The following is a 23,784-nucleotide window of genomic DNA, read 5'->3' as shown; positions in this document are numbered from 1 at the left end:
GCTTTTGAACCGTATGCCAAATTCGGTGAATATGTGAGTTTCCCGTTTCACGATGAATATCCGACTTTCACATACAAAGAATACGTGATTTGATTGCTGAAAGCCATAAATCATAATAGATTATGGTCATTAGAAGTTAATGATTAATGCTGCGAATAAAAGAAATTTCAACGCTGTAATTTTTTCATGTGGCGTTCTACACCAACAATTGGACATAGAATGTCCTTGATACAAAGTACCTCTGCTAAGACACTAACCCATGTGATCACCTTAATTTTTATTGAATAAGACATTAAAACAACACCACACAAGAAAGGTTTATCTCAAAAGGAAGAATGACATTCTCACAATCATACTCACAATCATATGGTAATATTCATATGACAGACACAGCTCAGTACAAAGGAGACCAACACAAAATTCCATGTTGTAAGACTACGCAACATGCACTGTGATGTAAATATAACAGTTGCATGATGGTTAGTTGACTGGAGTTCCAATCTTTGCAGCGTGCACTTCATAATGTTGGCTTCATTGTTTACTGTTTCAACAATCAGGATTATTATACTACACAGGTAGGTAAATAATAGTAGCAGCTATCAAAAAGTCGCTAGACAACAATAGTCTATGCAATATATGTATAAATGCCTAAAACTATGTCAAACTCTCAATTCTTTTAGATAAACCATTTTGCCAGATGACTATCACAAAACATACATCCGTCCACGCCAAATTGCCTACTATATAATTATAACATAAGCCTTTGTTGCATGAAAGACGTCACTTCATAGTGCAGCTTATTGTCTCACATTCTATTTAAACTGTTTTTAGTTACAAGAATGCAGTTTGCTATACTGGTGGTGACTGGGAGCTTGTGGATGTAAAATGTACATAATCCACAGTTGCATAATCTCAAGACTTGAGTGATATATCCTGCTTACATATAAAGATAAACTATAAAGTTACATGTACAAGATAATTGGGTGGTAAGCATCTCTCGGACACTTCCATGTCTAACGGTTTTTCTCTTATTAAAGAAATCTTATATAGAACCTAAAAACGATTTCCTGTGTTCTGGAGTCAAACTCTACAACTGTTACAGCTCAATACTACAAAATGACTTCGTCTTCCAGTTTTGGTATTTGAAAGTTGGCATCTACAATTGTAGTTTCTATACAAATCCATATCCCCACAACTTGTACATTGTTTATGTACAGGTACTGGCCAATGTCCCGATTCTTAAACTGCTTCTAGATATGACCATAGACCTGTCGGTAACCCCTTAACTTGGTGGTAGGAAATATAGTGAAGACTACAGTACATCCTGGCACTCAGGAACCTACTTGGCATTATGTATTCATTTTGTATCCAACCATTTGTTGTTCCTCAGTTAAAAGTTTCCTGACCTAATCATTGCCATGATGCTGATTTCATTTTGCATAAACGTGGGTCAGATATACATGTGCCAAAGGTATTGGTGCTTGTGAAGGTAAAGTAAGGGTGTTTAAGGTTCAATTTCCTCCTCTTCATAGTCATCTCCAGATGCATCGGTATAGTCCTCGTCATCAGTGGTTTCCTCAAAACCCCCATCCTCCTCCTCCGGCTCCTCTTCCTCCTCAGGCACCTGGTCCTCCTCCTCTGCCTCCTCCTCATCAGCTTTCTTTTCTAGAGGAGTATCAGCTCCAATAGCATCTGAGAATCAATCAATCAAACAATCAATCAATCAATCAAACAAAACCATTTATTTTTTTATAGACATAGTAGCATGAGGCTGAAATACACCCATAAAATACAGTCATCAAAATCTTAATCCCGAAACACAGAGGAACTTGTCATTAGTGTCCTTTGGTATCATTTAGAACCTGAGATTTACAGAGATCATGATGAATTGATAAATCAATTTTCACAGCTGGGTACAGTTTGGGTTCATATATAAAAGCATAGACCCCTTCAGTGCACAATGCACCATTTCAAATGTCTTTCTAGAAATGATGAACAGATTACATGTACATCCCGTACATTAGGAACGCATGCGCTGCAGTTATTCCATTGAGTTTGAGTGATGCCAAATTGCTGGTTGTGACACTAAGTACATTTCCATCTGACACTTTGACATTAGGATCTTGAGATTTCCAAGACCTCTCATTCCGGCCACAGCGGTGAATCCTGAACTACAGGTACGTGACCTGCATGTGGCTGAACTGACATTAATTCATCACTCTGGCAGATGTGCTCTTTACAAGGTAACCTTTCCAGACCTCTAGCCTCCTGCACTTTGTAAATATTACGTAATGCTGCATGCAACAAGAACTTTATAATCCCTCATCATCCCAGTATTTTGTGAAGAACACACGATGTATGACTGTAGAGGGTAGGGTACTGTTACCAGGGCTTTCACTATCAATGAAAAACTGAGTCAACCATAAAACTGGTCATCACCCTTTGTTTTGCTTTCATCATGTTTTTCCAGTTCAGTATACCGTAAATGTCCGATGAATTTTTCAAAATCTAAAAAGTGCCTCATGTCTCGCCAAAGTTGGGGTGCATAATTTATTTCAGTTTTTTCAATTGACATTTCAGGTTGGCAGATTTGTCTCCAACAGGCCCGAAATCCGTGGTGTGTAATTTGATCAAAATGCGTACTTTAAGCAGGTATTTACAGGGTTTAAAAAAATCTGAGAGCCAAGAAAACGTACCACAGACGGCATGTCCCCGGGTACGTGTGTCCTCCAGCTCATGGCCGTGCTTGTCCACACACCAACAGTACGGGCCGTTGCACTGCTCTGTCATGTAGTAACCGTCCTCAGCACACCGAGGGATGTACGCACCTGTGGTGGTGAGAAACAGAGGATTTTGGAGATAAGCTTCAATTGAAAGTGACCTTGAACCAGTTAGGTTTGAACCAAACAACGGTGACGACCTTCAAAAAGCAAGACAAGGCAATCAGGCAGATCAGTGTTCATTCTCATGTTTTACACTTGAACATAATACAAAAATTATCTAATGATGATGAGTACAAATTTCCTTACCCATTTACATATATTTTGTTCTCAATAGGACCTCTAGTCTTGCAAGATGTGATCTTCAATAAAAACTTAACTTGATGACTGACACTTCAAAAGGACTTGGATATACATGTCTTATACTGAGCTTACCAACACTATAGTATGTCAAATTCATGAATTTGAAATGTTTCCACGAAGGACTCACCCAACAAGAACTTCCGTTGTCCGTTCACTTCTGCCACAGGAACCTTGTCCAGTTCAGCAAAGCATGGTGGTTCTAATGGCAGCAAAGAAACAACTGTTACAGGCTACTGTACATCTTGAAACATTTGCAGCGGTTTTCTTTCTTCAGTACAAATTAATGACAATGCTAATATGATTTACCTAAAAGCTGGTATCTAGTCTTTCACACTTGCTTGAGAACAGCATGCATAATCAGCAATCATAAAATAGATAGATAACCGTTATTGTACATTATCATATAGCCGGACGGCGTGGACCAATCAGAGGCCCGGATACCCGTGCTGTTATTTCCCGATAACAGCACATGTGGTGTTATGGCGGAATAACAGCACATGTCGTGTTATGGCTGATACCATTATGTTATAGGGTATAGGGGCATGCGACTCTTTCTGTAAACCTTTGTAGCATTTTTCTGTCCAATAAACTTTTTTGTTTAGCTTCATTTAAACTACAATTTGCATTAAATGAAATTATCCATATTTGTTTTAAAGCGTATAATATATTCGAATGTATTTTATGTATGTATATATATTAAAGCTGTTGTATTTCAAACAGGAATTGTGTTGATTGACAGTTTGGATAGGCTATATGATAATAATTTTAATGCACTGCCTTTTCCTCGTTGTATATGGTGTCATAACTGCATGGGCAGCTGCCATAACCACCTCATAAACCACCTCGTTCGCTTCGCTCACACGGTGGTTTATTCGGTGGTTATGGCAGCTGCTCATGCAGTTATGACACCATATACAACTCGGGGCAGTGCATTAACCCTTTATTCATGCCCTATCGGACTAAGTACAGGTGAACAGATCAAAAGGTATAAACATGTTTGTAATACAAACAGGACTACTGATACTAATCTACATCAGCCCTAAAACTACTGTAATACAGAGGTTCTGCTTCTTCTCATTTCTTTGTGATATCAAAAATATAATTTGAAATGGGTTTATTTAATACAGGATGTGATTGAGCATAAGAAAGATGAATTTTCCAATATTAGTCAAGGATTGGAAGTATAGGAATGTTCTTGTAATATATTCAAAAAGATTATTTCTATAAAATAACAGGTTTCTTACTGGCTTCCTCGAAACATGAGCACCATTCGTTGGCTGAGAGAATGTCGTCCTTGATGCGGTCACACCTGTCGATGAAGGGCGTGATGCAGTGCTCGTACTCGTCATACTCGATCAGCGACAGCTCCTTCTTACTCAGGAACAGGTCAAAGTTGACATCCAGCTTGCTGAACATCCAGCCCACAGCCGGCTCGTAGCATATCTGTACGTTCTTGGTGGCTGTGAGGAAAATATGGTTCAGTACAAAATGTGTTGTGGTATTTACTGTACAATGTTGAGGAGGCACAGGCAATAATTACATCCATCATCACTTGACAATGCTTGTCTGTCTGACAAAGTCAACTATTACACAACACTGAGTTGAGCCTGGGTCTATATGAAATACACTTTATTTTTACTGTACAATTTTGTGGAAGCACAGTCAAATAACCATCATTATTTGGGTTGTCTGTCTGACAAAGTCAACCATTACACGTTATACAACACTGAGTTCTGGGCCTGGGTGTAGGAAGTCCTTGTCTGTGTGATCTACTTACTGTCAGGCTTTTCCTTCTCGTCGTTCTTCCTGAGCACTTTGAACCACTCCAGCAGGCGGTTGCCCATGTCCTCTAGTTCCTCAGTGCTGCAGACTGAAGACCAAATTAAACACAAACTGTTAGCCACTCATACAAACTGTCTAAGCCAGTGATCTCCTACTTCTTTATTACACTGAAAGCATTGACCCAGCGTTGCTGTAAAATGTCTTCGTTTTTCTCTTAAAGATACTAACATTTAAAAATTTTACACCCAACTATGCCACAACCACTGCTAACTTACTCCCAACCAGCTGCCAACCCATTCCAGACCCCATCACTCCCCAATGTGTATACCGGTATGTCAACATCTTTTAGTGAATCCTTAATAGGGAGATGGAGGACTTATACCACCAACTGATACAGCTACAAATGACAGTACCGGTATGACAAATTTGATGCTGTTGTACCTGTAGTTTGAAGGATATGATGGTCACAATGAACATATGTCACTTGGTTTTGGTTGAACAAACTTTGTAGTATTTATGTATGTAGATGTCACACCTTTGTTATCAGGCTCATCCTCCTCCTCTTCATCATCATCATCATCAACATCTTCATCTTCATCATCATCATCGTCCGCCTCCTGTGCGGGGTCCAGCGGGATGTGGTCCTCCAGCGGTGCCTGGAACTGAACCTCGTCAGGCGTGATGATCTCACTCCTCTCTGCAGGGGGGAGGTTGGGGGCAGCATGAACTGTTAGTGAGGGCGCAGCAATGTTCTCTCCTCCTACTATCACATCCTCTATAGGCTCCTCCTCTACTACTGGCACAAGCTCCTTACGGATTTCTACAGCAGGAAGTTTACTGTATTTTTCAGTTTCTAACCCTACAAAATTGTCTCTTTGGAGTGTTGTCACCTTAGGATAGCTCACTGGAAAAGTGCTGAAATCTTTCTTCTCTATACTGAAGTCTATGCTATCAGTTTCATAAGTAGGAAACTTGACATAGGCATAGACTACACCATCAGATTCTCCTGATGGTATTCTATACCCCTCTACATCTGCATAGTTTGTGTCTTCAATACCGCCAACCATCTTTCCCTTGGGATACTTAGATTCTTTCATAATTTTCTGTTTCTCTGTTGCATCAATCTTAACATCCTCTATTTCTCCCACCATTTTGTGTAAGACGTATTTCTTGTCTTTTTTGGGGATGAACAAGTTTGGTTTCATTGCACTAGACTTCTTTTCTTCAAGATTATTGAATGAGTCTAGAGGGTTCTTGGCAACATCCTCATGAAGTTGTGAGTTTTCAGAAATTTTGTTGGACATTGTGGTTTGTTTAAGGGCATCTACTTTAAAATGGCTATGCTGTTTAGTATCTGTTGAGACAGATGCAATTGAATTTGGAATGTTATTCTTTATCTCTATAGGATTGCTATTATAATAACTTACTTCATTCTTAGAATTGTCTTCTTCTACAGCAAACTTTGGTACATCTAAAATCTTATCTTTTGGTAGATTTTTGGTATACATTTCCTTCTTAATGATATCTTTCTGGAAACTTTCATACTTTGGTTTATACAGTTTTTCTAACACTACTTTTTTGGTGACAAACGGTTTTGACCAGTAACTTCCATACTTAAATTTCGACTTATAGTTGCTTCCAAATTTGCCGCCGTAAGGATAGTAACTAGCAGGAGCATATTTTGCAGACAGATGCTTGTAGTAGGACTGCTTTGAGAAAAGGTTATCAGTGTGCTTGTTATAGAATGACTTTTTGTTAGGCATAAAGCTAGCTTGGGCTTTGGGGTCAATGGTCAGATCTTGGGATTTGACAGAAAACGAATCTGGAAAAAACAAAATAGACATACAGAAAGAAAATTTAGTAACAACAGAAAGTGGTGAAACAATAAGAAGATGAGGTGCAATTACAAAATGTGACTGGAACTCTACTCCAACATAACAGTATATTTACACATACATGTATGTACAAACTGGTGCAATGTTGAGAGAAAGAACTTTTCAAACAACACAAGTTTTATAATACAGAATGTGTTAAGTGATGATGAAAAGGATGTAAAAAGGACTCAGGAGATATTAGATGTCATATTTTCAACATTTAACAAGAAATTTAACATTTTATTCTACCACTTCAGATCAATGAATGTTGACTTAAAATTTTTAAGAATCCAAATTGGTGACACCACCACAATTACACATTACCTAGTACGGTATCCTGATCAATGTCGTCTCTGTTGACAGAAATTCCGACCAGGATCTCTACTCATACAATTGGCTGTACTGCTAGATTGCAGTCTCTACCTTGACATATACATTGTAGGTAATGACTAAATGGTGATCCTTACAAAATTGTCTAAAATAATATTACGTCAGTGAGACAATCCCACACATTCTGTGTGTACCTGGGATCTGGGGTTTGCAGGGGCATTTGCCAGTGCACTCCTCCTGGATATCCTTGCCAGACACACAAGCCTGTGGACACATTTAAGTAGAGATTACGTCATTCATGTTCATACATTTTGTACATCACGATATTGAACAAAATTGTTAATACTATGCCTCAAATATTTTGGAAGACATAAAGTACATTTTATTCTAAGCTGTCCCTTCTGCAATCACAAGAAGGGAGTGATATACATGTATATCACAACACATAAGTTTTTTTTTTATTTAAAGGGATGGACAGCCCCTGCCACGTACCTGATAGTCCAGTTTACACTTTGAGGAGTAGGTGACGCCGTCAGTGCCACAGACTGGTTCAGGGCGTACAACTGGGCATGGAGTGCAGCCATACCTGGTGTGAAAGTGGTCTTGTGGTTAGGGTTGTTGACGTAGAATCTTGAGGGTTCATAGCTGGCCCAACCTCACAATCTTGGGAAAGGAATTTTTATCTGTTTCCTCACTAGTACTTATGGTGAAAATGAGTATGCCAAGCTTCTCAGATGTATTTTAAGCTGGCGGTCCCATGTTTGAGGAGAGTCACACCTTGAACACCTTAGAAATCCCACCACAATTATTGAAAAGTGTAGAGGTCTATCTCAGCGTGAGTTAATCAAACTTTATTTTCCAGTCTTATTGTTTCTTAAGTTGTACTTACTTATCTGTTTAAGGCAGTTACCAAAACAAACAGTCAAACAAAATACATGTACCTGTCCTTCTTCTTCTCTTGGTACTTGGACCACTTCTTCCTGTGGGCGACAACCAAATTATGTGTTACTCCTGCCCTCCAGCTATTGCCCTGGCAATGTCATTACTGTCTGCCATGTCAAGCCATCCTCAAAAATCCCACTATATTTCAGAGTACCGAGATGACAGCAGCTCCTAAACCCCGCATCAATTTGTGTGACTAATATGGAGTCTGCGTCCGAGATCCCGCAACATTTCCTGAAAGACTAATATGAAGGGTGTGTCGAAATCCCATCAAGTGTCACCTGACTTATATTCAGTCGTGTCTCTTGTGGCATTTCTGATAATTGGTGTGGAAGTACACGGAGCTTCAAATCCCATTTCGTGTTGGAGACTACTACACTCCAATTCCACTAGAGGCTGACTCTGATGAGCAACCAATGAGTCACCTAAAATTTGACAGACCACTCAACAAAATTCACCTTGAAAAATAAAAGAATTTTAAAAACATTTTTTGTGCTCTGTAAGTTGTCTTTTAAATCATATGCAATCATACATGTACTTCATATTCGAATTACAAAAAAAAGAAATACAAATCTGATTTTGGTTGCCCAGTGATCACCATCTACTGGAAAAGGGGCCTTAATAGCAGTTATTGTCTGAATCTGGATTCCGAAGGAATAATTTGCTAGGAATGTATACACTTACAGTAGCAGATCTGAAGCTTTTGAAAGTCAGTTCGACTAGCCCTAATAACCCTGCTGGCAAAACATACCCTGTTCTGACCATATTAGCCAATCAAAGCAATATGTGGATATAAGTGAGTCATAACACAAAAGAGCCTCCGTGTCCTATCTGATTGACTTGACCCCCCGGCCATATGGTCTTGTTCCGCTCCAACAGCCTGCAATTCTGCCAGCAGCTAAAATCCTTTTTTGGCAACCAATACTCTATCTTTATCTTTAAATTGCCTTCTATTGCCAAGTGATTGTCCTCAATGTGAAGTGATTTCTTTGCTGTGCTGGCGAAAAACAGACCATTGAATTTTCTATGAGCCAGTTCATACATGTGTAGTTTAAACTACACACTCAGGTGTGATGTCAAAACTTGTATTTATTGTCTAGACCATGTTTGATTGTCTAGACAATTTATTGTCTAAACAACATTTTTTGCATACTGTATATATCTCAGGGGCCTTAAACTCTGACATATGACCCACATTGAGCATGAACAATTCAAACCATGAAACAGCTTATTACTGAGAAAGAGATGACTCACCCATTGCCCAGCTTCTTCTTGCTGATACACTCCACAGACCCGTCAGAGCTGGGCATACAGACTTTGTGTCGGCCACACTTCACCCAGCGACACGGGTCCTCTGTAGGTAAAGCACCTATTGTCAGACTCTAATTATCCAACATAAGTACATGTACTGGCCTGTTCCTCAAAACCCCTCAATCATAAGAAAACAAAAGCAATCTGCAAAATTTTGATTAGTCTAGTGTCAAGAATTACTACATAATTATTATATAACTATATGTATATAGATATTGAGAGTAATGGTAACGTTACATGCAGTGAAGAAAACACATCACACATTTCCGCACATTAAGCACAGTGGGCCCAATGCCAACTAAATTTTTTCAATGTTGAAGAGTTGTAGGCTGCAGCTTAACATCACAATCCTCAACCACTAACTGATCCAAGGGGCACTGTGCCATCTACCAATGAAATATATTCTTGGTGTGTGTTATCAGGCACAGGTATGGAAGCCTTACTGCGCTGTGCACAGTAATAGCAAGCCATTACCACATAGCAGAACTTTAGGAATACTTGACAGCAATCGCTATTCTTTAAGACTTAGCTGCATATTTTTTCTGCTAACTGTGCATATTTTTTCTGCTCTTCGAGAAGGAAGGTCTCTAGCAACAATCATGTCCAATCAATGATTCCATTACAGCAAAAATCCCGTCCAACATGACAGTTGATACGGGCCCTCCTGACGTTGTGTGATATAGATTAGTGAGCAGGTGCATGGGGGTACTTCCTCATTATAGACAGCAAAGGTGAGAGGAGGTTTTAATGGGCTGCGGTCGATGTGCTCGGCGTGGACTGACAAGACAGATGTCGCTTTCGGCTGCTGCTTATCCCTCAGGGACGTAAAACGAGGAAATAATTTTGACACCATCCCTCACATGCAGGGGTTTTATGACATTTCCGCCTGACATTGGACTCTACAGGCAGTATACTGTGCTGATGAAGGGCCCTGGAGGGGTCAAGTACATGTCATATGTCGAATCATATGTGGTTTTTATTCATAGTTAATGTTCCCATGATTAAAGGAAAGGGTGTTGTAATCTAAATACTTCATTGGAGTAGGCACAGGCACAAGCACGCAGGGCAGTTGTCTGTGCAAAGGAAAGACTCATTTAGAGACTACTACAATGGCCAAAAGAACAAGGTCAACCAAAGTTTGCATGTGCAATCCCATGACAATCGTACACCAAATATGACTGGGCCTTACCCTGAACAAAGTTTGCATCAGCATCATCCACAGCTATCTCAGGCTGCCAGGTGTCCCTGGTCAGGTCCTCATCATCTGTGTTCTGTACAGAAAGAGAACAACAAGAAAACATATATTTAATAAATGATGAGATAAACTTAGTGATCATTAGTAAACATTGTGATTAGTGTCAACTTATTCTCTCAGTTCATTTTAGTGATGCTGAAAAAGAGTCTGTGACGGATGTCACATGATACTTCCGGAAGTAATCTCTGTAACTTATCCAGTAGTAGAGTTTGACTTGTTTTTGAATATCGTTTAGTACCTGGATGTCTAACCTTCATCCACGTAGCATAAGAAAAACTGTTTGCACTATCAGCTATGCAACATTTCTACAGTTTTAATGGAAATGGAAAAAACTGATGCAGCATCCATGTGACTCTGGCAAAATTCTTGTCAACAAATTCTATTAAGGACAATAATGAAGTAAGAAGAAATACATGATTGTACAAGCATGGCATGGATAGGGTTTGCATGGGAGCAGTCATATACGGATATTGTTTACAAAACGCATGTCGTACAAGTGAAATTCTTAGTGTAATGATTATGTACTCATTAAATGTAAATCAACTGTGGGGAAATAAACCCTCCATCTAACTTGAGTGTTCCTTTAATTAAAGTTTCCCAACACTAAAATGTTCAGTCATCCAATTGATCTTGCCAAAAAAGCAATAAGAACAAACCCATTAACATTTACACCTTTGCACTTTAGTATAAGACCCTGGGTCAGGTCCAGACCAAGAGATGCCTCTATATGCAAAGGGAGTACTCAAAGGCTTTAAAGAATATTTTTGCTCCTGCTGAGTTTAATATTGCTGAAACTATATTCAGATTCCATTAAGACAAAAAGTTACAAAACACAGAATGGCTACTAATTTCTGAAAACGATTTTGTTTTATCAAACAGTATCATACTTTGCATGCATATAAACTGCATGCAACTGCATGACTAGTAGAATGGTTATGGAAAGGTTTAACGTTTTACACAAAAATATACATGTCATGTAATGTTACAAGATTAATCTGTTCTTTCTCTTACAACATTATGATACACTCTTTTTAAACAGGAACTGTCGTGTAGACATTTGATGAACCAAAGAAGGAGGAAAAAACAAAAGATCTATGGAGGGTCTGTAGCCCAAGCCTTGAAATGACTTTGATTTATGTGAACCATTATCAGTGGCTCCAAGAGGATGATGCTTTTGTGAAGGATTGAGGACTTTTCCATTATCGCCTAATCATGCCGGTGCATTCCAAATGAACTCAATGCCATCCTGAGACGGGTTCTTGTGGGGGACTGGCCTTGCAAACGAGGTCTCTGACCTATCTTAAAGAGACTGTGATACAATTAATCTATCATCCTTTAATGTTAGAAATCAGTGACATTCATGGATAATGTGATGTATTTTACTGGCTTTAAAGCTAATCAGAAATCAGTGTAATTTTAACTTTATACTTTGTAATATAATGTTTTATAGAGTTTGCTAGCTACCTCTGTGAGTTATTGTTTCTGGTGTGTGTGTGTGTATGTGTGTGTGTGTGTGTGTGTGTGTGTGTGTGTGTGTGTTTGTGTGTGTGTGAGTGTGCGTGCGTGCGTGTGTGCGTGCGTGTGTGTGTGCACGTGTGCATTTGTCTGTGTACACATTGCCTGTGTGTGTGTAAGTGTGTGTTTCAGACCCACTCCAGTCACCATACTTCAAGAACCTATTGATGGATTGTGATGACATTTGCTATATACAAGCAGGTATTCTAGAAGCTTCTCCTACAATAGAAGGGCCAAAGAGGGGACATTTTACCTCAGGTTTTTTACTGCAATCATCATATATCTTACAACTGTAAGAGATGTATCAGCTGAACATCAACACACAGTTAAAGGCCAACCTGTGATATACCAGTGATTTGTATAGATATCTGGACATTTTCAGATGAACATCATGAATTATACAGGGACTGTGATTCCTTCTAGCACCACAAAAATCTATGATGCTTCAGGCTGTACTTGTTTAAAGTACAAACTCCATTTCAGGATCTACCTCTAAAGCTGGACAAGTGACTCTCAACTATCTAGCCCTCTCTTGATACCTTTTATGTGGCATTAGCAATTATTATAAGAACTCTCCAAAGTAATATAGACAAGGTCTGATAATGTGTTCTGATCATTATAAAGAGCCAAATTGTCTTCCTGTGCTTCCTGAAATGCCACCTTCCATTAGACTCTGGGTAATTTGATGGAGGACATCACATATGGAATCTCCACAGCGCTGAAGTGCCTCCTAGCCTGGACTACCTGGCTTAGGCATCTTCTGCTGGCTCATGGCTTCATTTGTCAACCTGTTGTTTATATACGGTCTTGAAGTTCTAGGGTGGATTTGCTTTGTAGTAGTTTTGTTTTCCACATCACATGTAGCAATATGAGCAATAGTGAGTATTTTGTTCTATGCAACATCTACATAGTACATGTGAAAGCAACTCTCATATCTCTTCTGAATACCCTATAACTAGAAGAAAAGGTGAATTTAAAGAAATCTATTTAAAACTGTAATCCCAAAGTATGCACATTTTGCATATTGAGATGTTTAAGACATTTTTGAACAGGCCTTAATAACATGGAAGTATGATAGATGTTTGGGGTCGATTTCATTTGGACATCAGTCTTGTTTATTACCAACTCTCCTCAATTTTTAAGAGGTGCACATAAATTCATCTTCCAAACACCATGGCCCACCTTGTGTACTGAACCAATAACTTTTGATGGCTTTCTCCATCATCCACCCATGCCTGCAATAACATCAACAGCTTTTCAATCAAAATAATCTTCCAAATTGTGCATCCAGCCATCTACTCCGGAGTGGTACCGGATCAGCTAATAAATCAGCATGTACTCATGGGACTCTGATTGCCCTTCATGTTTATAATGATCTGCTCTGAAGGCGCAATTGATTAAGAAACAGGCAAAGATGCATGGCTAGATGATGAGTTGAACTGTGAGAAAAAATAGCGATAAAATAACAAGAAATCAATGATTTTAGACCTCTGAGAAGTATTTTGAATTATGAATTTCTTGTTTTAGTCCACACCAATTTAATTTGTTGGTTCTCGGATTCGCCCCCTTCCTTTTTTTCTGATTTGCAAAAAAAAAAAAAAATGATAAAAAATTCGGGCTCTATATCATTCCAAACTGCTCATGTTTTGGCCCCAACAGTTAAGGGAGTCCCTTCTCTTAAGAGTTGTTACAGTTTTTCCATCTTTCAATGCAGTGCTAATTCATTGTTGGAATTACAAACCAACCTGGTATGTTGACATCATGGCTCCTATCACAGCATTTGGAGCTATCATAGTATGCCTTGGCCTGTTTTTATTTTTATTTTTTCACCCTGTCGCTTCATATTTTTTCTGAAAAAATCCGAGAACCACAAATCAACTTGGTGTGGCCTTATGGTGAGCTTTTCGGTGATCCTGTCCATGTTCCATCATCACTTCCTTCCAGCCTTCCAGCCCAACAACTCTACATGTATGTACTTTCCAGATGTGTAAATCTCTGATTTCTGGTTTGTTATAAGAACACGAGAGAGAAGATATGGCGGGGATAGGTTTCTGTAAATTACTGTAGCAATATTGCTTCTAAGTAGATGGTACCTAATGCACAGGCAGACCCTAATGAGGTACTTCGACAGATAACCCTTCACTGTAAATATCGGAAACCCATTGGGTCAGGTTATGAACTGGCTCTGATTTAAGTTAGCCTTGTTATGGCTTCCAGATCCACTGTTCTGCTTGCTTTTTGATGGATTGTTTGTGATTGATTTTGCAGTCTGGCCCAGAAATGCCATGATGGCTTAATTCTTCTTCAGCAACTGGCATAACTGTCCTATATCCAGGTTGCCCCAACATCCAGGCTTTCATGTCTTGACAACTTTTCAGAAGCTTTCCCTACGTAGATGTCAAGATATCAAGATACAAGCATGGTTTAAGTTATAGGATAAAAAAGTGACAAGAATTATCTACAAGGTAACCTACTTACCAAATCTGAAAGCCTTGAATTATAATTACAACTATATTGTACATCTACAATGCAGATAATAATCATCTAAAGTCTATGAACACCCTACGTGTCTGTTACCAACTGTACATGTAGTTACATTTACACAATGTATTCTCTAATCTTTTGGGTGTTATTATGAAGGTAGTGTCAGTATTAGGGTGTGTCCATGGTACTGAACAATGTTTTCTGAGAAATAAAGTATTAGGGCCCTGTCCTTGGTACTGAACAGTGTTTTCAGAGAAATCAGTGTTATCGATATCAGGGCACTGTCCTTGGTGCTGAACAATGTTTCCACACAAATGCAACAGTACCAGGGTCCTGTCCTTTGTGCTGAACAATGTTTCCAGGCACATGCAACAGAATAGGGGCTCTGTCCTCTGTATCTAACAATGTTTCCAGACAAATGTGACAGTACCAGGGTCCTGTCCTTGGTACTGAACAATGTTTCCAGATGAATAAACTGTTATCACGACCCTATCCACAGTACTGAACACTGTTTCCAGGTAACTGCTTCAAGTCTCTATTATACATGTAACCTCCAGAGACCTGCCAATCTCACAAACTATATGGAGAAAACCTGGTTATCACTTGCACAATGAACATTCCCAGGATGCACAGCTCGGTTGGTTTAAGGCGGCCTAGGCTGATATTCATGTTCGAGTTCGGGCGTGTGTCTGCACGATTGCCACATACATGTTTCGAACCCGAATCATGTTCCACCATGTTCGATATGACGTCATTCGAATAGAACGCGTGTTCGAATTCGGGGTTACCGGCGGTCATTTGTATGTTTCCCCTGTAAACCCGCGTTGTTACGCATTTTATTCACAGAGTAGGACCTAGACGGGTTTACGCGCAGCTGAAAACAACATAAATGATCTTTAGAGTAATCCATGTTTACGTATTATCACTTTTTTATCAAAATTGTCCGAGGCTATTTTGCATATAAGTCGATATTTTTTAACTGTGACGATTTTTTAACGGAAAATGACAGAAAAATAGCTGTTTCTGTCGTTTTTGGCCCAAAAAACAATGTAAATCTCATTTTAAACAAAATAGCCTCGGATAAAAATAATAAATAGGGGGTTGGCTTTCTACTTGTAAAATATCATGATGAAAGGTGTTGTTACCACTTGCGCGTAAAGCCATAAAGTGAACAGCTGTTTTTTAACCAAAATGTTGATTTTTAACCCAAAAATCCAGAAGTAGTAAAAACAAAATAACGTTTATTCAATGTGTTTCAAGTACTACTAGAACTGTGTGAAGTTTAGTTGTGGTGCGACCAAGCTATCAAAAGTTACTGTCATATGTATGAAATACTACGCATAGTATGCCATAGGCTGCCTTAACCCAACCGAGAGGCAGACAGGCTGTCTAAAATACCTAATGTCACACCACTGCTTCCCGGATTGTTATCACATAATGACTTCCTAACCAATAAATCCTGAATAAAACATCACTGAACACAGTGCACTTGCTGTCTGCAACTATGAGTAACAAAGGACACAAGTATTTTACACTTTCCTGATCTCTCTGCAAACCAATTACAGCACAAAACCCTCTACAGAATACTTTACTTGGAAAGCACAGTCCAGGTGATGACCTACGTACCATACAATATTGCTGAAACTATTTTACATAGGACCTTATCTCACTGCATTACAACCTTGCTAGCCATAACCTACAACTTCTATAATATCTCGACATGAACATGCATGGGAGTCCCTAAGGTACCAGTTTATAGATTTATGGCATCAGACCTGCAATCATACATCTTTTACAGGGTAATAGACAGACTGTTGCACACCACATGAAAATTTTAACACACTGCACACACTATAATATCACAAGACCACGTACATTCTAACCGTTAGGGAGTTTGGATGTGTGTACGTCATTATTTAACTGACTAGTACTTGTTAACATGATACCAGTAAAGCCTTCAGAACACAGAACTTTGCTGTATTTTCTTTAAAAAGTGTACATAGATATTCTAGTCAATGGTGTAGTAACAATTTTTTATGAAGGAATTTATATACATGTATATGCTTTTGGCAGTGAAGTTTCACATGTGTTGGGTCCATTAACAAAGTATATGTCACAAAAATTTTCTTACTAGTTTAACAACAAAATCTTAAGAAAAAGTCTGGTAATGGAGTCACAAAGTTTTCATAGGCTGATAAATACATATCTATGTCTAAATTGTGCAATATTTGTACAAGCATGGCCTATAAAATCCTTATACTGTGCTCATGAAGCAACTCATTGTTGCTGTCCTTGGTGCTGATTAAGCTATATGGTGTGAAAACAGCTTCCAACTGCAAAATTCCTTGTGATTGATTTTTCATTACAATTCCTCTATGTCCTGGGGCAGACATGCCTTTTGTATCTCTCTGATAGAGTTCAAGGATGTGTGATCATCAACAAGAAGATATAATGGTCATGGGGAGGCAAAAACTAAATTTCTTAACGAACATCAGACAACCGGTAGCAAATGATCAGTCTGGTATACAAGCTGATAATCTGAAAAAAATACTTTTCCCATTTGCCTCGTTGAGGCTGAATATAATCTATAACGTAGGAGACGGCCAGTCTGTCCTGGAATGATAACACAATTACTGCTGTAACACAGTTAGTTTGTTCCTATAGTATAACTGTTGTATGTAACGGTGCTGATACAACAGTAACATCACCTAAAAATGCCAGCAGAAATGAACGCTAGACAGTTTTGCTGGAAACCGTTTCATGGCTTCCTGTGAGAAGAAAGCAGAATATTTCCTTGTAAAAGGCCCTCTGCTGGAATAACAGTGCATTACTATTTGATAGCCACTATAATGTTACCATTTATCTCTATTACGTGCTGATAGACAATCTGTCTGCAGCTGCAGTTTCCCAGGGTTGGCATATGTTAGTGAGCCCACAGCTCATCGCAGATGACTTTCAAAATGGAATACACAGAGGGCTGTAGTGGTATTGATATGAATAACCAACATTATCAACACATACTATCATATAAAACTCATGCCACAGCTGCCCATTATTAAAAAACTTTTCAGGCTCTCATATTCTTTCCATTTCATAATACATGTATTTAGCAATTTTGTACTAAAAGAACTGACTTTTAATGTTTTTCTCGGCCACTGTAAGATCGAGAGACTGCTGATATTTTATCACTACTTGGATAACAGGTGCACTTACTTACTCAACAGGACAAGTCAGGCAAGGAAATTGCAACAAAATTCTTCCTCCCACAGCCAATCTATCCCATGTCACTGGAAAAGGCCATCTATTTCCCAGATGGAGCAGACAAGAAACTGACAAAAAGGGTTCATATTGATTTTCTGCTGGGGTGGCAGCGAGCTACCAGGGAAATAAGTTGAGCACAACCGTGATGAGAATAATCAATTACTAAAGACTTCAGTCATCGAAATACAATATTGATGTCTACATCAACAATCACAGTTATAGTTGAGTTGTAGATTTTGAATTATCTTATTTCTATCACTTTAAACCATGGGCTCATACATGTTAATTCATTTTAAGCAGAAAAAAGAAATCAGTGATTTCAGAATTCCACAAAGTATTTTGGGTTTTCATGACCTTCAAGTTAACAGTCCTATAATAAGGTATAAAATGTCATACCAAAGATTTAAGGAAGACAAAATGCTTTCAGACAATGAGGTCTATCGATCAGTCTAGAAAACTATTATCTTGGGAAAGGTTTCTACAACAATATAGCGTGCATAGTCCAGTGGTTAGTGACGCTGCCTCTGGACCAAGGGGTTGAGAGATTGAATCCGGGGCTGTTGTCACTTACCCAACATGCATACCATGTACAAAAGTGTCCTCAAGGCAGGACATTAAAATTCGTGGTCCACTGTTCGTTGCACTTACCATAAAGAGCTAGGGGAATTTCCCTGGTACAATGAACCAGTACATATCATCTATCTTTCCTGTCATAACCAGTGGAATATTAGTGCTTCAGTAAGCTTAACTGGTTAAAGATCACTTTCACTCTGCTTGTGTTTGCTACTGTCTCCACAATTATTCAAATAGCCAGTGCAAGAAGAGCTTTGGGTTATTTTGGGCCAAGCAGCCCCCACAGGGTATCATGACCACCATGCATTAAGGTTTCCTTCTTGATGTGTCTTTTTTTGCGGTTTGCTTGTGTTTCTGTATTTTCACATGCTATGCACATCATGGATACTGACAGGAAGCTAGGTCAAAGGTCCCAGAAAGATCCCAGAAAAGGTTATCCCATTTCTTGTCTTCAATATCCTGCTGTATGTATGCATGCCTCTTGCCTTATATGCCAGGGGGAATATGCATAGGAGTATTATTATGAGGTAGTGATGGCAAAAGTTGCAGTAATGACGTTGATTGAAAGTGTCATTCTTTCTCGTTACTAGTGGCCTTTAATATGTAGGATTTTTTGGCTATATAAGCAGAAATGGAATATACCAGCAAACCATGTACTGTTACTTATAAAAATATTTAAACATTTACTGGTACCCTAAGTTTTGTTTTAAGTTTGATTGTGCAAGATAAGAAGCTTGATACCTCCCCATGTCAAGGCAATCTCTCCTGTCCCAGAGAATTGGTATTCCTTAAAACTCCCTGATCCATTAACAGCCTCCAATGATGCAGAATTTGCTAACAAGTGTGTAATACTCATTACTGATGCAGACACCATTACCATATACAAGTACTCAGCTTACCATGTAATATGAGGTGGATTTCCCCACTGAAATGCATCATATTGGGTGATTTTGTGGTAAAGCCTGATCCATTCAATGTTATCTGCCTGTGACATTGGCATGAGCTGTGCGGAAAATCCTACTTACATAGTCAATCTGTTTCGCCAGTTTCACCTCCCAGCCTTTCAAGGTCACCTAAAATAATGCAACTCACTTCGAATTTTAGATACTTTAAACATGTATCACATCACTTTAGTTAGTCTGATTGTCTTATAGTAAATTCCTGCCAATGGACATATCCTATATGTTACAATGGGCTTGCCTTTTACATATACAGTAGTACAACAAACAAGGGGTTTATATTCTCCTTTAATAATTGTAATATCATTTGTTCTAAAAAGAAATCAGAGATTTCAGACCTTTAGGAAGTGTATCGGGTTTTCATGAAATTTTCTATGTATTTGAACTCTGGAGGGGATTGTATGATGTTATTCAGTTGCGTATCATACCACTTTAAAAAACAATATGTCTATACCCAAAAGTAATGACAAATGGGTGATCCTAGTCAGCTGACTGCTCATGTACATGTACAGTGTAATAGGTATTCTACACGCATACAAAACTGTAATTTGCAGTCAGCACTTTTCCTCCCCACCGACAGCAATCTGACACTGAACGTGAGACTGCACTGATTTCCAATATTTCCTACAGAGCTTTCAATTACGCTCTGTTAAAACTGCACGCAATTTTACCCGATCACCAATATATCCAGTGGGCCTCCGCAAGTATTTATACAAACACCGTTACATACTGCAATGAGAAAGCAGGTTGTGGAGCCAAACTTGTGTGTAAATGTCTGTATTGCTTGAGGCTGGCAGTTACTATCATGGTTACAGTGCTTAACCTTTACAACATACATCGTTGGTCACTCGGGAAAACATGCCATAATTAGACTGCGGCTCTTGACATTGACGTATTGATGACTTTGAATCTTCCCTGTTCTCTTGCGGTTTCTGACTTGTAAGACAATGTTGTGGGACTTCACATCATATATCAAACTGGTAATGGTCTCTGGAGTCAACGTAACTTCAAAACAAGAAAAACCTTGAAAAGTAAGAAACTTGTCACTTATATGCCCTCAGGCCAAAATTCCTCAGCTACAAGAAGAGGAAATAATTGGCAATGACCTATGATTTTGCAAATTGACAAAATTTCTTGATTGTTGGTAACGTTAGGATAATTGAGAAAACAGATTGAATTATGCATGAATTTTCTCCACAGATGGTTGATGGTGAAATTCCCAGTCTCCCTCAAAGTAAAATTTATTGATTGCTATAATATTCATGAATTTGGATATTTCTGTTCACAAATGTTTCAACTTGAAGGCTAATTTTTCCTCCTAACGTAAAATAAAACCGCCACAAAAGTAAATGTATTGACAGAATACCAAAGACTGGACCACCCTGCCTGAGTTATTACTGATTGACCCCTTGTGTTGAGAAGTGATGACTTCCCACACATGCCCACATGTGCCCCCTTCCCAGTATTGATGTTTGCCACTTGCCTGTGAAATGTGAGGCCGATCTGGGTTTAGAGGTCATAGTAATGATGTATGAAAGTTGGCCTTAGAAAGGTCTCCATTTTCCTTGGTCCATCTTGTTTACTTCAAGCTTGCCTGGCTCCTTAAAGGGCATGTAGCACATTACCTCGAAAAACCAATTCTGAGTTGGCTAGAACTTGAACTTTGTTCTTAAAACTTCAGACTTCCTCCCAACTTCCTCCCACGGATGTGAAAGGAAATCCTTAATGTTATGGAATCAAGTGCTCTCACCAGAAGCAATGTAATATGACATTCTTCATTCTAAAGTTCATAGTGGCCCAACAAAGTGGCTCAATACTCATGTTTGTGTATCTTTTTGTCCAGACATGTGGCAGGTTGACAGCACGTTGGCGATTGACAGACAGACTGACAGGCAGTCAAACAGGACAGAGGATATGGAGTGAACAAGAAGTTCTCATCATCATGTATGGAGCCAGCAAGAATATGGTGGTAGTCATGGGGGAATTCAGAAAGCTGAAGACTGCACATTTTTTTCCTGGAGGTCTGCAAATCTCTCATTTCTTGTTCTTGTCATTACAAACTTTGAAGTAGGCCTTTAACAGTAAAACATACTGACATTTTCTATGTTTTTATCCATCAAGTGGTATACATAATATATTAAAGTATAAACACCTAAACAAATAGATTATGTACATGTGCAACCACATGTCAACATGCCAATCACATGGTTAAGTGCCTCTACCCCTTGAGCATACATTTGTACATGGGGGGCAGTTAGCACACAAAACTGAGCCAGATGTAGTTAGAAGGGACCTGTAAAGTCAGGAATCACAATTTTCCTTTTACCCTGACTATCCAAATTAAGAAAAAAACGGAACAGGAACAATTTCCGGACAGTAGGACAGTTTTTGTTCTAGAAAGCTGAATTTAAGAAATAGCATTCTTCAATAGGACTACATTAACAGAGAGATCTAACTTAATCTAAGGAAGATACAAGTCCAAAGAACATTATTTTCAATGGTTGCTGAGTCCTACCGAGCCTACTAGTTGGTGTAAGATGTTGTCAACAGGAAAACCGCTGACAGCAGAAGGAATTCAGAATGTCACTAATTCCTTTCATGTTTGCCCCCATTCTGATGAATTGTGCATGTCCACGACTTGTTGACAACACACTCTGGGACAAAAACAACTTGCTTGCCAGCCATGCATGAACTGTAACCTTTCCACAAAAACATTACCTTCCCATGATTCATTGAAGGGAGTTTCTCTTCATCTTCTTATGTCTCTTCTCATTGAGTATGATCCATGGATCTATACCATTGAAACGCTGCTGTAAATTCATTTATTTTTGCAGGGACATGTTTTTCAATTGGAGTGGACAGTTTTTTTTTGTGCTTTGAAGTTTGCAGTTTAAAGGATTGTGTACTACTGTAACAGTAGGAATACGAAACTTGTGTATGTGGTATTGTGATGTTGAAATAAAAGGTCACCACAGAAACTGGGAGAATAAAACTACTATCATTATCAACATTTTTTTGTCAAGACTTAATAGTACTGGCCAGTATCTTCACATGCTAGAAACTTCCTTCAGTTCTCCACAAAGTATCAATTTCTCTAGGGAGACTGCTGGGCTGGAATTACAGGGGAGTGAGAAGGACCATATGGTAACATGCTAATTGCTAATTGACCTACTTACTTATATTCAATGAGCTAAATAGGGTTTCTGATTATCTACTGATGTAGGAGGTCTGCCGTAAATTCATCACCTAATTGGTCTCATCAGCAGGGAAAACAAACATTAGTCTATTATTTGTATGTGGTGTCAAAACATACCCCTTGTGGTGCCTCAAAGGCCATTATGGCTGTCTGTTTCACAGACTGCTGGTGGTATTGAGTCTAATGAGGGCCTGAATCGAACGCACGGCCACTCATGTCTCATAGTCACACAGAGAGATCAAATAGGAACTGAAATAGACAAGCCAATGGCAGTCTTTGATCACGGCATGTCGGACGTAAAATTACAGTTATCTATTCGGTTAGTATCACTGGAGAATCACCAATTGTCAGGTCTTCAGCATGATCAAACAATGACCAGAGGGGATTACATGTCTTTGCATGTCTGATATTTGCTGATTTACTACCACAGTCGACATGTATCATCTATCATTCAGTCAGACTTGGACAGCAACATCAAGCCACAACTTTTCAGATCCCAGGTGGATAAAGAAGCTCTGAAAAATTCCACACCAACTATTTTGGTACATCTTCAGATGTTTCCTTTGATACTATACAAAAGGAACTATCCTAATCTTGGGGAAGCTTGTCTAAAAAAAGATAGTAAAAACTCTCCACATTCCACTAAGTACCCTAATTATCACCACAAGCAGTGTTATCAAGACTCATTTAGTCATTACAGTTGCTGCATTTAGTAAATCTCTTTTACCTTTTATATACGACAGTCTAAGGGTACGTGGTGAGTTTATGAGAATTGACACCAATTATCCATAATATCCATCATTAAAAGCTCTACCTGAGATGTGTAAAAGTAGTGTATGACTTATTGGCTTCGAAACATCCTCATTTGTGCATGCTGATAACTTTATCAGTGTCTGACTCAGAAGATACCAAAGCTTGTGCAAAGAGCCCAGCATTAGGTGATATTCTGTCTCGGCTTTACTAAGGAAGTGTACTCCACCCCCTTAGATACATGTACAATCAGTATGTGGTACTCAGACTTTTAAAGAAGATGCTCCTCAGATTTAAGGACGTATTTTGTCACGAAAGGACTTGCTTTCTCTCAGTCTAGCAACAACCTAGCAGGTATTCACCACAAGGATGATCTGACCTTTCTCTTCACCCATAGCCATGACATTTAATACCTGACTTTCTCAGGTGTGACAAGAGACACCTGAGATGGAACACAATGCCTAAAGAG

General features: G+C 38.9%; 1 protein-coding gene across 1 annotated transcript in view; it reads right to left on the bottom strand.

Moving 5' to 3' along the window:
* Window positions 1–256: 256 nt before the first annotated feature.
* The window catches only part of LOC109478264 (testican-2-like), a 38,430-nt gene continuing 14,902 nt past the window's right edge, over window positions 257–23,784 (bottom strand). Inside the window, exons 3-13 of the mRNA XM_019779720.1 lie at window positions 10,512–10,593; window positions 9,266–9,365; window positions 8,011–8,049; window positions 7,562–7,655; window positions 7,264–7,333; window positions 5,401–5,562; window positions 4,861–4,953; window positions 4,328–4,543; window positions 3,211–3,282; window positions 2,697–2,828; window positions 257–1,692 (exon numbers count right to left, since the gene is read on the bottom strand). Of these exons, the coding sequence (XP_019635279.1) occupies window positions 1,505–1,692; window positions 2,697–2,828; window positions 3,211–3,282; window positions 4,328–4,543; window positions 4,861–4,953; window positions 5,401–5,562; window positions 7,264–7,333; window positions 7,562–7,655; window positions 8,011–8,049; window positions 9,266–9,365; window positions 10,512–10,593 (1,248 nt within the window). The 3' untranslated portion in view covers window positions 257–1,504. The remainder of the gene's footprint in view (window positions 1,693–2,696; window positions 2,829–3,210; window positions 3,283–4,327; window positions 4,544–4,860; window positions 4,954–5,400; window positions 5,563–7,263; window positions 7,334–7,561; window positions 7,656–8,010; window positions 8,050–9,265; window positions 9,366–10,511; window positions 10,594–23,784) is intronic.

Source organism: Branchiostoma belcheri, unplaced genomic scaffold (assembly GCF_001625305.1).
Source record: "Branchiostoma belcheri isolate BF01 breed outbred unplaced genomic scaffold, Haploidv18h27 scaffold43, whole genome shotgun sequence".
Taxonomy (NCBI): domain Eukaryota; kingdom Metazoa; phylum Chordata; class Leptocardii; order Amphioxiformes; family Branchiostomatidae; genus Branchiostoma; species Branchiostoma belcheri.
The sequence above is the reverse complement of the archived record's forward strand: the minus strand, read 5'-3'. Positions and strand labels throughout refer to the sequence as shown.